This window comes from Falco cherrug, chromosome 2 (genome assembly GCF_023634085.1).
Source record: "Falco cherrug isolate bFalChe1 chromosome 2, bFalChe1.pri, whole genome shotgun sequence".
Lineage (NCBI taxonomy): Eukaryota > Metazoa > Chordata > Aves > Falconiformes > Falconidae > Falco > Falco cherrug.
Genome location: NC_073698.1, coordinates 9,242,595 through 9,257,353, shown reverse-complemented (window position 1 = coordinate 9,257,353; position 14,759 = coordinate 9,242,595). Strand labels below are relative to the sequence as shown.

Below are 14,759 nucleotides of genomic sequence, written 5' to 3'. Positions count from 1 at the left end.
GGACGGGGCTGGGAGCAGCCTGGGCTGGTGGAAGGTCCCTGCCCATGGCAGGGGGGGTGGGACTGGATGACCTTTAAAATCCCATCCAACCCAAAGCATTCTTTGATTCCATGATTCTAAAAGCATTAAAACAACTTCACTTTCATCATAGTATAAAAGCAGATCTTTCAAATCCTAATTGACGTGTAAAGTTCCGCAGGAAAACACTGCATCAGGTAACAACGAAAAGTAAAAAAGAAACTTTTACAGTTGCACAGTCTGTTGTTCAGCTCCTTTTCTTTCCCCATTATTCTTCTGAAAATTGCTTAGAAAGAAGAGAGTATTAGGAAACTGAAATTCACGTTCCAACTCTTTCAAAAGGCCAAAATATATTAAAAGTATCCAATTCTACTGAAAAAGAATTCATCTGTTGAGTTAGTGTTTATTTGGTTTAAAACTATCTTGTTATACAACTGCTTCTACACTACTTCCCACCTTAATTCTCTGACAGCAAATCTGCACCCTGCTCCACTTTTTAAAGTTAAATTATGTCCTGTAACAGGAATGCAGGAGAGAGAGCCTTGTGATTTAAGAACTGGACTGGAACTCTGTGGCTCAAAGGCACACAAATTTTGTGTCTGACCTTCTACAGGCGACTTAAATCTTCTCCCTTAGTACTCCATCTGTAAAACGTAAAGTGCCTCAAATGTATGTGAAAGGGTAAGTCAAACAGCTGCCAGATTGTTACCATATAGGATACACACAGGAAAAATCTGACAGAAAAATATTTTTAAATAAGGAAGGAAAAAACCTAACTTTGTATAAAGTCTGCCCGTAAACTTACGCAAAATACACCTAACTTCTGAAATCCTCCAAAAATAAAATCCAATCCCTACACCCTGTGAATGGATGTTTTTAGCACCAGGATTAAAGCAGCCAGAAATTTTGTCTGCTCTACATTTCCACTCACAGACCTTGACACTTTAATGCCGGGATCAAAGACAGAAATCAAATCTGTGAAGCTCAATTGCTTTCTCATCATCTGACTTGAAGTTTCAGCCTTGTTCTGGCCAGGGCCTCGGGAACTGGGAGCCAGACGGCTTGATGGGCAGCATTGCCAGTGACCGCATCCCTGCGGAAGGCAGGCCAGGGTGGCTGGGACACCGAGGTCCCTGGCAGCCACAAGCAGCTTATTCTTAAAGCCTGAGAACAATAAGCTATTTCCCCTCTTTTATTTTGCATTAAGGATGACAGGAAGATGATAAAGAGCCAAAGCCCAGACACATCAATATACTCGCAGGACAAAAGCCCTTTGTGATTGACAGACGAAACCTAAAGAAGGGGAGGAGACCCTCGGTTTCTCCCTTTGGGGATGGCTCTGGACAGAGACGCCTGAAATTTTAGCCCTCAAAAGCTTCTCCTGTTACCACCAGATCACCTTGCAGGTAAACACCTCCCTGGTTCATTGAGTCACTGTTACGTATCTGAAAAAGAATCTCCACTGAAAAGTGATAATGGTGGAAAAATACTCCCTATTGTACAGCCATAATTCTTGTACCGCTTGTCTGTAGGCGACGCAATCCCTCTCTTGAGGAGGCTGTGCAACCGGATCCAACTACATGTAAAGCAATCTGTTAAAACGAAGACAAGATTTACTGTTGGAAAGAACAGGTTTAAATAAATTCCAGGAGCCTATGTACCATATGTCCAAAAGTAACCAAACATGGAAAAACAAATTTAATCTCTTCGTAGTTAGTGTTTTCTATAAAAGAGTAAACTTAATGATCTAGCAAATGCAGTGAAATATTGCAAGAACTGGTGTCCCATTTTAACTCCTAAAGAAACTAAGTATTTCCATAGATGATTTAGTTACATTTTTAATAGCAGATACACAGTACTAAACCCCCTATTTCAGTTGGTTTATAGCATGCAAATTGTCATGTGTAGCATGCAAAGTGGCAATGGAAAACATACAGTACTTTTATTGAGATGTATTCCTTTCTTCCCATATAGCCATAAAACCATTTACATTACTTAACCCATGGGAAACAAGGAAGCAAGCCACCTGAGTTCAGCGTAAAAGCGTTTTGGTTTCCCTCTAAAAGCAGTGAAGGCCAACAAAAGAGAAGTCACCCACTTTAAGAGTATCTTCTTGACTTCTGACATGTGTATTACTAAGGAACAGATGTATCAGCAGATTTCAATATCCAAAGCTGTGACCACAAAAAAAGCTAGGAGAGACAGGAATTAGACAGAACAGCATTTTCTTCGCTCACTGACAGCCAGGAAAGCCTACGCTGCAGCCTTTCTACCTACCGGAGGATAAAGAGCAGCATGATAACCAGGGAAAAATCAAAACCAGCCTGACTCCAGCCCACACAGTTAATATTCCTTGTTTGGACCTAATCTAAGTGTAGCTTATACCTTCAAAAATGGAGCTAGTTTGAAGACAAGAGTATAATACAACAACAAAATACTTGCCCACTCATTTCAATCCACTATCACCTTTTCAACTTGAAAGACAAAGTAAAAAATAGCATGAAGTGGGACTGGAAAACCTCCTTTAACAACAAAGGTGGTTCAAGGGATTTGAGGCAGTATCTATCTTTTTTTAAAAAAGCCAGAAGGACAATGATCACCTTTATTCTGGGCTATCATTTCAGCATAATAAAGGTTTAGGTAATGCTTGGGCATACAAAAACAGAGTTGAAGACACAGAGTGCTGCAAGAGGGTATAATGTTTCTCTATTAGATCAAGAGGCGGGGAAAAAAAGTGAAAAAAATGACCTGGTGACTTATAAATTGGCTACTTGGATGATACAATATGCTTTTAAGTAAGTACTCTCTTTGAAGAGCTTTAGCAAAACCAAAGACACAAAGCTGCGCTACAGCCCTTACAATGCAGCCACCCACGTTCTCCCACTCTTAGTTACAGCTGGTACGTGGCTGGTGGAAACCCTGTCCTGCTTGGCCTCGCACTCCTTCACTGCAGATACTGTCCCGTCTGCCCTCCTCATGTTTCTCTTTTCTCCTCCAGTCAAGTCACACAGCTGATAACAGGAGCAGGGGAAGGGGAAGCAGCCGGTTTTGGCACTGGGCACAGCCCAGCAGTAATCCTCAAGTGCATACAGAGTCAAAGGAGCGAGCGGGATTCAAAGAAGACAACCTTTTGAAAGGCACCCGAGGGGAGCATCCCTTTCCCAGCTGCACCCAGTGCCCTGCCAGAGCCTCCTCCCAGCCCCTTCCCTCCCCTTGGCTCCCCCTGCCACTGCCAACAACCTACCATGACGTGGGGAAAGCGACACAAATCACACGTCTCTGCTGCTAACACCGCTGCTGCCATTGCAGGCTCTATCTCACCTTTCCTGTCCTCTCGCCTGCTTTTCAAAAGATACCGCGGAGCTGCTGGCCGGGACAGGACGATGCAGAGACGGCTCCGGCCACCGGCATGGCTCGGCACCAGGTAACGGCTGCTCTGATTTCTAAGAGATGCTTCTCTTCTCCTAAAACTTACTATCAAAAGGAGCGCTTGAGACACTGTGCAGATATTTACGCGTAGCCCATTGAACACCTCAACCTTATGACACAGACTCTCAGGTGTGGTTGTGTTCCCAGTGATCCATAGGGACGGGCACTCCGTAACCTCCACCTGGGGACAGGTATGGACCTCACGGCATCGCCTGGCGCCATGGCTGACAGAGAAATAACGAGCTCAAGGAACAAAGACCGCTGTGGCATGCATTTCCTTGGAAGAAACTAAACACAACAGGCATCGAGTAATTAACAACCATCATCAAAATGTCAAAAGTTTTCTCTTGGGATATTTTCAGGAATGTAGGCCAGTAACCCCATGTCCCTTAAGACTAAAGTCTGCTTTAGTAACATTTCAGTATTACAAACGTATATTCAGAAGGTAAACGCGAATATTAAATGTTACATTCTAATTCCTAAACTTACTAGGTCATTATCACATACTTTCTCAAGAAAATTTTAACAGCACCAGGAAAACCACGTAGCAAACTGAACATTATTTGACAGATGCCTAATATAAAGGAATACTTCAAGCACTATTACCAAATTGGCAAAAAAAATGACAGACATCAGGTGAGGTGCATGTAAAATTCAGTAACAAGTCAATGACAACATGGTGTGTATTTTTTGAAAGAGAAACAAACAGAAAATTTAAATTTTCTTCCCAGTTCGTAAGCTGCATCTCTAGAACACACCAGAAATATAAATGCTTTCTCTTTTTACTCTTGACAAGGATGTAAAGAGATCACGAAGTCTACTGTAGTCTTGTACTTTATATTACCATACTAATTAAAGTAATTTTATTTAGAATTCAGAATGAGGTTTTCAAATATTTCACATAATTATTTCCATGTAGGAAAGCAGTTTCTTCTATGATGTCATTTTCCTGTAACTTCCATCTAAAGATTTTGGTAACAACCTAGAAAAATCAATCCTTAAATATATCCTTTATGTGTTCCCTTCCCTTTTTGCTCTTATTAGCAGGACACAAGGTAATTTTTATTTTCATATTAAAGCCAAAAGTAGTGAAATAGAAGTCTGTGAAATAGAAGGATAACACAAGCCATATATGCAGAGTAAGTCAGAAAAAAACATCTTTCAAGTTATCTCAGCATTTCATTCATTCTAAACACCAACTCTCAGAATAATTTTAATATGTTTTTTAGGTAACTTCAAGGAAAGACATTAGCCTAGATTTATTCCACCTAGGATTATGCAAGTAAATTTGGTGCACGATCACCTGTATCATCAGTTAGAGACAGGCAGTTCTGCAACATAAATTAATCCCACACAAGATGGGAACTGACTTCTTGATTTGCCCAGCTTTTCCTCATATTTCCTAATCAGAACTGATTTCTTTTAATTTTTACGAATGCCACATTGTCCCCTTCCTCCCGCATTACCCAAATGAACAGGTGAGAAACAGTGATTTGTACGTGCAAACATAAGAACAGAGATATAGAAAATGTGGGATTTGCTCATGGACAGCCTCCAGCAGCCACTGCAGATGACTGAATGAAGGTCTAAGAGCATCATCAGGAGAGGGTCCTGAACCCGCTAAAGATTCCCACCGTAATCCTGCTGGGCACTGCAAGCTTGCACGTTAACATACATTTTCTTTGTAAAAACTCTAAGTCTAAATGCTCTTCATACCTGCATGAAAATTGAATCATCTCAAAATCTTGCACTTTAAAAATAAGCCTAAGACGTACCTTTAACCCCACTGTATGGGTTTTGAGATAGAGGAGGGTACACAACTTTCGCTGAGGGGGATCGGTCTCCCTCTCCCGTGAACGCGGCAGAGCCAGGACCAGACCTCTGCCAAACCCAGCAGCCACTTCCCTTCAACCCAACCCCAAAACAATACCACATGGCGTTGCAAGTTTTAAAGAACAAAAAAAGAAAAACTGAAATGCAATGGAAGCCTGGTAACAAGAGTATGAGAGAGAAGAGAGAAAAAAAAAAAAAAAAAAGTGCTTCATGAAAATAAAAAAAGTAAAAATACTCTTCCACCTTCTATTCCATTGGTATATAAACAGAAGATAATGTCACCTGTCTACCCATATTTGAATCTGAACCAAGCCTACGCGACTCCAAATGCGGTGCTCTGCCACAGCAGTGTCACCTCTGAGGTTATCTTCTCGCCCGCAACCCCCTCCTGCCATACTGTGCCCTACTTTTGCTCACACTAAATAAAAAACCCCTGTTATTTATTAGCACTTCATAGGAGACTGAATGTTTCCATCTATTCACCAGGTCATCCGAAATACCTCAGAAATCAAAAGTTTCATCACAGTTACCAAAACAATGCTTTGAACCACTAACTTTGAGATGCTTGTATAAGAACAATAAAAAAAAAAAAACCCTATATAAGCACGGAGAGAAATTTTCATCTGCTTTTTGCTTCTGATTTATTACCTAGTAATTCAGCAGCAGAGGACTTCTAATGTACTTCTGTAATTCTATGGCAAATAAAAAAGATTTCAAAATAATCTTTGTAAGAAAGGGGAACATTATCGGATATCCATAGAACAGCAACTCTGGCTGTTGAGCTTGCTCATTCTACAGTAAAAAAAGACAGTAGCATTAAAAGGCAAAAGTATCTTTCGAGTAGTTGCTTCTGTACTAAAGGGAGCTTAGCTGATTAAATGAGACATGGTAGCACACATTTTTAAAAGAAAATAAAGGCACTTTGAAATATCATGTCGAAAATACTGAGTAAATTACAGGGTATGTGTTTTTCAGGGAAAGAGTAAATAGCCGTAATTTGGGAGGCTAGAGTTTCATTAATGAGATGGAATAAAGGGCTCTGCAAACAAAAGGACCTTTCTTAAAGGTTTTCAGTGACTTCACACAAGTTTCAATACTCCATCTTAATGGCACTGTATGACAGTGCATCTGCATTTCTTAGATGTTCATTATATTTTCCGTTATCCATTTTCAATCAATAGATAATACATAAACGACATTAAGAGATTCAAGAGCTTTCTGCTCTGAGCTCTGCAAACCCTGAGGTATGAAAAACACTACGTTTTGCTTTACGAAATCACAGCAATAACTTCTGATTGTCTGAAATTATTGTTTCAGAAAATAACATTTTAACATTTATCTCTGTAGAAGGCAGGCTCCATCCTCAACTTATGATCAATCAATCACCAGAAACATCCATCCTCCCATAATAGCTGGTTTCAGCTCGTACGTGGAGCGTTCCTTTCTAGGCTTCAGAGCAGATGAATTAACATACGCCTATTATAAACTGGTAGTATATAGTCTAAGGATTAACTACTATAGCAACCAGTACTGTAGTCTGCCAACACATACTCACCCAAATTGCTGGATTTTCTAAGTTTATGTGGAGAGGATTTATATGTAGGTGTTCATTTATTGTGCAGAGATTGCAAGTTTTCTATTATGTGGATTTCTTCAAATATGTATAAAAGCACAGCCACTGCCTCACCCTTCCAAAAAAACCCAGTGTAATATTCAAAATAAAACTGCTACTAAAATGACATTAATTCAATTGTATTTCACAAGTTTTTATTTTACACATTACAGGATTCCTGCTGCTCATTCATTTTATTCTATTCATTATTATATAATGGTATTCTGGACAGCCACTACCATGAACAACTGAAATAAGATGACATGAAACCATGGTACAATCATAAACTTTCCACCCATAACCTTCATTCCATGCAAACTGTAATTATTATTTAAAAAAAAAAAATAATAGAAGCATTAAAGGAAAATGTGCTTTTCTTACAAGACACTTTAAAAACAGTGCATGTAAAAACAAATCATACATGACATCATATGACATCACAAATGACTTTTTTTTTTTTTTTTCGAGTAAGCGATGAGTATTAAGTCCCAGTGGAGTTTAATGTCACCTGAAAATTAATTCCTAAAGCTATGGGAATATTCTCCTCTCCCCAGATGCAGTTCTGCATGTAAGTTTTTTAGGAAGAAATGGGTGGAAGGGGAAAGAATCATGTTTCAACTGTCATTACCTATACGCTTGCACTAAATACACATATGACAGACTGCACTATACAAGTTACTGTATACTGCAACTCTCCATCACTTCCAGTGATGCTGAGCAGAAGCATTTTGAGAAAAAAACAGAGATACAAGTTATGAGAAAAGTACCAGAAAAGGAGGATGAAAGAGAAGAAAGAAAACAAATACTACACTAAAATATGCTTCCTCTGTCTGTAAATATAACTTTGTTGCTTGTAAACCTATCATCTGCATTTCAGCTGCCTTTTTCTTAGTATGTTCTTCTATTTTTCTCATCCGCTGACATGATCTTATTTTTTCTGTCTTCAACCACTTTTTCCTTCCCTCTTCCCACTGTCTTCCTATATTGCTCTTCTGAATTTACCTTTCATTCTGACTCCTGACTTCTGGAGTAATTATTCCTGGTTCTCTTTAACATTTCAGTTCTGTAACCTCACTTCTTAACTCTTGAGATTTAGCACCTTCTTTTTCTTGCTGTCCCCTAGTAGATGCAATAACGTTTGAACAGTCCAACAGAATTTTGGGGAAACTCCAGTGATAAACTTGGTGAAGTTCCAACTATTGTGAAACGTCTGCCCTAGGGATGGGCCAGGAGGATCGGGGGTAGCAAGGCAACATGACATAAGGACAAAGCCTTCCAGGAGAGGGTAAAGGGCATTCATTTCACAGCTGGAGAAACCTTTTCTATATCAAATGATAGGAAGAATATCTGAATACTTCATTTTTTTAATAATAAACTGCCCAGATCTGTTACACAGGCTTCTGAGTCTTTCTGCTGCTTCGGAGGCAGAAATCAGACATGTAACGGTTGGCAGTCAGAGAGAAGCATCAGCAAATTATACCCACCTGGCCAAAGGACCACTACAGATTATTATTTTTTTAAAAAAAATAATTTCAGGTAGGCATTACAGTGAGATATTGAGAAAATTCATTATACTAGAAAAGTAGCTGTTCAAATAAATCGAGAAAAGCTTGTCTACACCTCCACAGACCAAGATTCATGTATCTGTTATAGCAGTACTTCCTAACTGTGGGTAGGAAAATGCCCACATCTGGGGAGAGGTATCATCATGTTACAACGATGTGCCACATTGATTTTGTTCTCTTTTCATGGATAACTACCAAGCACAGCACTTGCCTTCCTCGAAGCAACACTAAGGAAGCTCAGCTTCACGGCAACCTGAAAGATATCCCGAAAGTTGTGTAATGTATAGATGTACCTGAACTCTTCCATGAAGGAAAGAGTTCTGAATTCTCCCTATTAAGCAACTTTTCATCTCCTAGGTTCAGCAAAGATTGCCTTAAGCCATGCCGGTCACTTTAAAATGACAAAAGTCCCTGTGAACGCTGAAGAGCATCTCTGCTTTCCACCTTGCTCAGTCACCCAGCTACCAAGGGCTGAGCTGCAAAAACAGCGGCTAAGTTTAGTTAACCCTGAAGCTGCCAGGAATGCTAGTGCCGACCAGAGCTACTGACTGGGGTCAATCACCACTTTTAAGCTCAGAGAACCCACTCACCTCGGAGAAGACAATTTATATGAACCCAGAAAATACAGACTACTTCCCTTTTATTACCTGCGACATTTGACTTCCAAGCATCAGTCATATTTTGGTAGCACAGAGGTAGACTTACATTAAGTCTCTTCTTAGAAAAGTTTTAAGCTTCAAATTACACCATTCAGATATTGGGATCTTATCTTTCATGATGAAAGGGATTGCATATGCTCTTGGTGACCAGGACAGCTACTGCTCTCAGCACCTTTTTGGACATTTTGGTGCAGCAGGGAGGATAAAAAGCCACCCTGGGAACAGAGCTGTTTGCAGGCAAAGCAAAAGCAAATTTTCTGGTTTTCAGGTCAATAAATGCTTGTTACCAGTGAACAGTTTTATAGTCAATGGGAAGACATTCTATAAGCCAAACAGCTCTGACTTTGAATAAGGTGTTTTTTCTGAAAGTACTAATGTGATTTTGTCAGGCTGACCCGCTTATGGAACAGGCTGATGTGATTTTTGAGTCATTAAACAGAGGAAACGCAGGTTCACGGCTCTCCCAATTCCCTTCTGCTTTAGGTGATGAGAGACAGGCAGATTGCCTCCCCAGGACTCTGGATAGATCCACAGAGGATTCTTTCAACAGTGGTCCAGAATCTTCCTGAAGGGGATCAATGATTAATTCATATATAGGATCCGACAACGACCAGCACACAGTCCCATTCCAGATGAACTGGACAACAACTCTGAGGACGGGTCAAGTGACCCCTCTTCTCCCTGAGCAGCTGGTCTTTTCCTATTTTATTTCTAAGACTAGAAATTGTGGGAAAACCACTTTCATTTGGTGCAGTAGAAGACTCACATTTCTCCTTGTGCTAATTTTCAGAGATGCCCCTGCCTGCCTGGACCGCTGACGTGGTCCCTGTCTCTGCCTGCCCTCCTGTCCCCACTCCATACATTCTACAAGACATGGCGATTCCTACAGCACAGAGCTGTTGTCTCAATTTTTTTGCAGGTATATCTATCCAGTTGCATTCAACAAAGCACAGCAAAGTTCTCCTCCTCCAAAGACTTCCCTGACCGCTTTCTTTGACAGCTTATTACATTAAGTATTTCACAACGTGACAGCCACTGACGTGCACCAAAAAAGTGAAAGATGCTCAGGAAATCAAACAGTCCATTCCTTTCCCTAACCAGTAACACCCGAGTTATCCAAAATCTGTTCCTACAGATCTGAAAGGACAGACCATCTGTAGCCTTGCTGGGGAAACTTTTTGCCGTTTCCTTCTTAAGATTTCCTTCCTCGATATCTAAGTGAGTTCATCCCTGCTGCAATTTATTATTCTAAGAAGAAATGTCTTGCTCTGTTATCTCTTCTCCTTTTTATCACAGCCAGCAAGAACAGACTATTTATTCTCTTCCTCTTTTCAGCAGTCTTGCACATACTTGAAGACAGTCATTCCATCCCACTGTGGTTTTTTTTTTAATTAAGCAAACACGATCCTTTTAAATAAGCCATCTTTTCCAAACTCCAGATCATCTCTGAGGTTTCTCTGACCGTCCCGACATGTAACCTTCTTGACATGTAACAATCAAAAAGGACATAAAACTGCCCTGAGAACTTCTTCAACTTTAATAGCAACAAAAAGACAACTTTATATACCTCACGAGCCCTATGCAACCCGTTTCGGTGACGTTACTGACTTACAGGCAGCTGGCAGTGTGCAACAGCTACTGTTGGGTCTTTTTGCGCTGAACTGCTCCTTAACCATTTAATTCCTCATGGGTGTACGGATACCACCTTAACCTCATTACTAAACACCTTTACATCTTCTCAGGTATCTCCAGCTCGTGTTTATCCCAGTCCCAAGTCTGCAGTTGCCACCCAGCAGTTTTACCTACACATGTAATTAGCACTTCCACTGTTATCTTTGTCATTATTTAAATATAAAAATACAGAAACGATGGAAGACCTCAGTAGGTGCCTGTCAACACAGTCAATACATCCTGTCCGACAGTCGGCTTCTGACAAGAACTGTGCCCACACACTGTCCAGGGGGTCCTGTGCGTACCCAGAGGTATTTTCACCCAGACCATCTACACTTGGTTTCTTTAGGAAAGTACTACACGAACCACTGTGAAGAAGTTCTAGACGCAACACTGATTACAGTGGGAAAGGAAAAAAAAAAAATACAAAAACTGGCCCGTGCTAATGATTTTTGTTAAATCTACTGTTAAATCTACTTTCCCTTCCCATTTTTTTTTTTTGGTGTTTACAAACAGATTATTTTTCTTCCCCCTGAGAATTAAACTAAGGACCTATAACTACCTGATCCTCTATTTTAATTCCTCTGTTACACCACCAAAGATAAAGGAACTAAATGTTGCTGATGATTGCTTAAGAGGATTATCCATCAAGAGGGAGCCCATGCAACTGCCAGCGTTGCTGTGTCAGGGCAGGGAGGAATTCAACTACCTTCCTCCAAAATCATACAACATCTATAGCTCTGACCAGCGTTTTAGCACCGTGAGTTGGTTTAATCAGCATTCATACAGACACGTGTCTAATGTTCAACCTCTTAAGTCAAATTTTCTGAGGCTTTTATGCTATGACTCTGGGAAGCAGAAAAAATAAAGCAAGGAGAAGACTGTCAATGCAAGTGGTGGATGAAAGGAGGAATGCTTCTTCAAATCCTCTAAATTAACAGCTCCCCCGTATTCACCGACTCTTCTTGGCTAATATTGGTAAGTAATTTGTAAGTACTGGAATTATAAAAAAACAAGCTGCAGCTTCCAGAGTTTTGCAATTACCAGGGGATCATATGGCCTGAAGAACCCTAGATGGCTACATGCCACGAAATTCTAAGTCAAAGGGCTGTAGTCAAAGGTTACTTTAACAAGCAACTTTCCAGCTTGAGATACAATAAACAAAATTTGAGAGGTCTGGTATTTAAAAGGGAAACAAACACAAGGTAAATGACTTATTACACATATTTTGCAAACCAAGAGAGAAAAAAGTTATTAAAATGAGTCTCATCCAACCCCACTACTGTATGTTTTGAAAAAGGAATACAACTGATAACTTGTGAAAACATATGTGAAACTAGTTTACTCTAAAATTAAAAGAAGGTACTTGCACCTGCACACATGTCAAATATTTGATATTATTTAGGACTGTAAAAATCTCATTTTCCTGCTCTCCTCTATTTTCACCAGAAGAAAAGTGCTATCTTCCCTGACGTAAGCTATTTAAAAACATGTATGAAAAGCAGTATTTCAGCTGGTTTGATACTACGTAATGTTAGATCTCCAGGGTCTTAATTATGAGATGAGAGGATCTTAAGCAATCAGTATAAACTCTAGAAGATTTAAAGCATTTAACTCAGCATTTCCCTTTTTTAGCCCAGTTATGTTCACAGCACATTTTGTGTTTTTGATGCCACAAAAGCACTCTTACTCAATTCAGAAAGCTTGAGTCAAGAATACGAAAGTTTTCAGGTGAACACCAAAAATCAAGTAAGCTTTTAGAAATGCTGTTTAAAATAATCTTTTAAAATATAAATAGATATACTAGCAACATACCTGAAAAAGAACATGAACAGAGCAGCTGTGATGCAGAACAAAAGGACCTACAAAAAGGAGAAAGAGTGTTATTACATAAAACATCACACTACTGCTGGGTGTTCTGGATCATGAAGATTTTACAACTGTTACTATAAAAGTTACACTTTATTTATACTCTTGATGGGCCAGAATGAAAGCTTGTCTGAATCTACCAAAAAGGATTCCCTTGTTTCTAGTGGACTTTGAGCCATTCCTGTAGAAGTTAAGAAAGAAAAGAAAAAAAAAGAAAAGAAAAAAAAGAGAAATAAAAAAGAGAAAAAAAGAAAAAAGAAAATTAAAAAAGGAAAGAAAAAAAGAGAAATAAAGAGAAAAAAAAAATTAAAAAAGGAAAGAAAAAGAAGAGAAAAAAAGAAAAAAAAGGGAAAAAAAAAGGAAAGAAGTCCAAACCAAGGTAGTGGGACAACAGACACAGCAAATGACGCCCCTTAAAATAGTCTGGAATAAAATAATACAACTTAAAATAATTATGAAACAATAGGATGAAAACAACAAAGCAATAGAATGGAAATTTAAACATTATATTTTGCCTGTCTTTGCTTTTGTGATTTATTTAAATATCATATTGCTAGTTTCAGTTTAAAAGGCTGGACATTTAAGGTGTCTGTACAGACAGCTGCTTCTGCTTAACCGCTTTCCAGCAAGTCTGAGAGATGATTCTATTCCCAAGTGAGAGTATCGTTTCTAGCCGTGTATGTTACCGTTAAACTTCCTTGGAATAATCCCATGTTGCCCTAGGTTATCAGTGCGATCACGCATAAGCCAGTGAGCAAACTCAGCAGCTCTCCAGCACGTCGAGGGGAACGTCCTACTTCGTCCTCCCGTCCTCTCTGCTGGGGCTCGGTGCTCTTACCTCCTCCCTGCCACCCACACAGTGATTCACAAACGCCGAAGGAAACTCAAGGAGGAGAAAAAAAAAAAGTAAATCAAAACTTGGGAAAGTGTTCTGCCAATCTGGTAGATAAGGAGATTGCTGGAAGGATGTAAAAGCGCCAGAGCAGGCAGAAAGGAAAGGGAAAGAGGAGGACCCCCGTGCCAGGAGCAGAGAAGGGCAGACAGGATGAGGCCATCCTCCCCGAGATATCAACAAGGCACTGCACCTTGGCTGTAGAACTGCTTTGCATACATTATTTCAGGAACAACTAAACCACGCTTTAAATTCATAACCTGCCTTAATCCACTCCCACCTTTGCCAGATACAGCTCAAGAGTGAGAAACAACTGTCTTGTTCTAGACATATGGGCCCATATTCACACCCATCATTCAGGAGGCAAAAATCTTACTGAAAAATTGCCAGTGTGTTAGAGGAACGCTTGCATGTATTTCCAAGGATTGAAAAAGTTTTGATCACTATAGGATGCAGATAGCTTAAGTGAAAAGAAACGGAAATGCTGGCAGCAGAGCGTATTTGAAGGTTATAAACACGCAGAACAGTAGGCTGCTGCGTGCTGATACAGATCAGAAAGTGTGATACAATTTCGAATACACAACACTTACAATGACTTTCAGAAAAAAAAAAAAAGTATCTTACAATGAGACTATTTCCCTTTTCTAAGTCCTCTGGCATGTGACTTAAAATTAGGTCACACAAGACATTATAACGTTTACTGTGTAAAACTACCCTATTTTTCTTTTCTTTTCCTCCACCAGTACTATTGTATTTTATTATTCTGCATCAAAAATGTGAACATCTGAAATCACTTTATATTAAATCACTGGGGTGAAGTGAGGACAATGATGTATTTCAGTTCAAACTAGCAGCAGAATAGACTTACATTTAAACCCAAGTTCTACTTAAAAAGAGCTGCCCCAACCCTCCAAAGTTCAAACCATATTTACTCATTCAAACAATAATCATCAATTCTCTGGAAGCCATTTCTGGGAGACAGAAGGGACAAGAAGCCTTGACAGCTCAGCAATGATATTGAGAAATAAGTGAGAAATGGCACAGAATTGGTTGGGGGGGTGGGAGGCATAAGGTTTATGCCTTTGCATATTAAAAACACTCGCTTCACTGAAGAGTTTTTCCTCTCTTTTTTTTTTTCTTCTATTCCTTTTTTGTTTTAAAATCAGTTTGATAACAACTTAGTGAGTGTTTATACGCATCATTAAGATTCC

General features: G+C 39.6%; 1 protein-coding gene across 1 annotated transcript in view; it reads right to left on the bottom strand.

Moving 5' to 3' along the window:
- TMEM135 (transmembrane protein 135) overlaps window positions 1–14,759 on the bottom strand; it is a 189,654-nt gene that overhangs the window by 56,026 nt on the left and 118,869 nt on the right. The window contains exon 6 of the mRNA XM_055701808.1: window positions 12,603–12,649. Within this exon, the coding sequence (XP_055557783.1) occupies window positions 12,603–12,649 (47 nt within the window). The remainder of the gene's footprint in view (window positions 1–12,602; window positions 12,650–14,759) is intronic.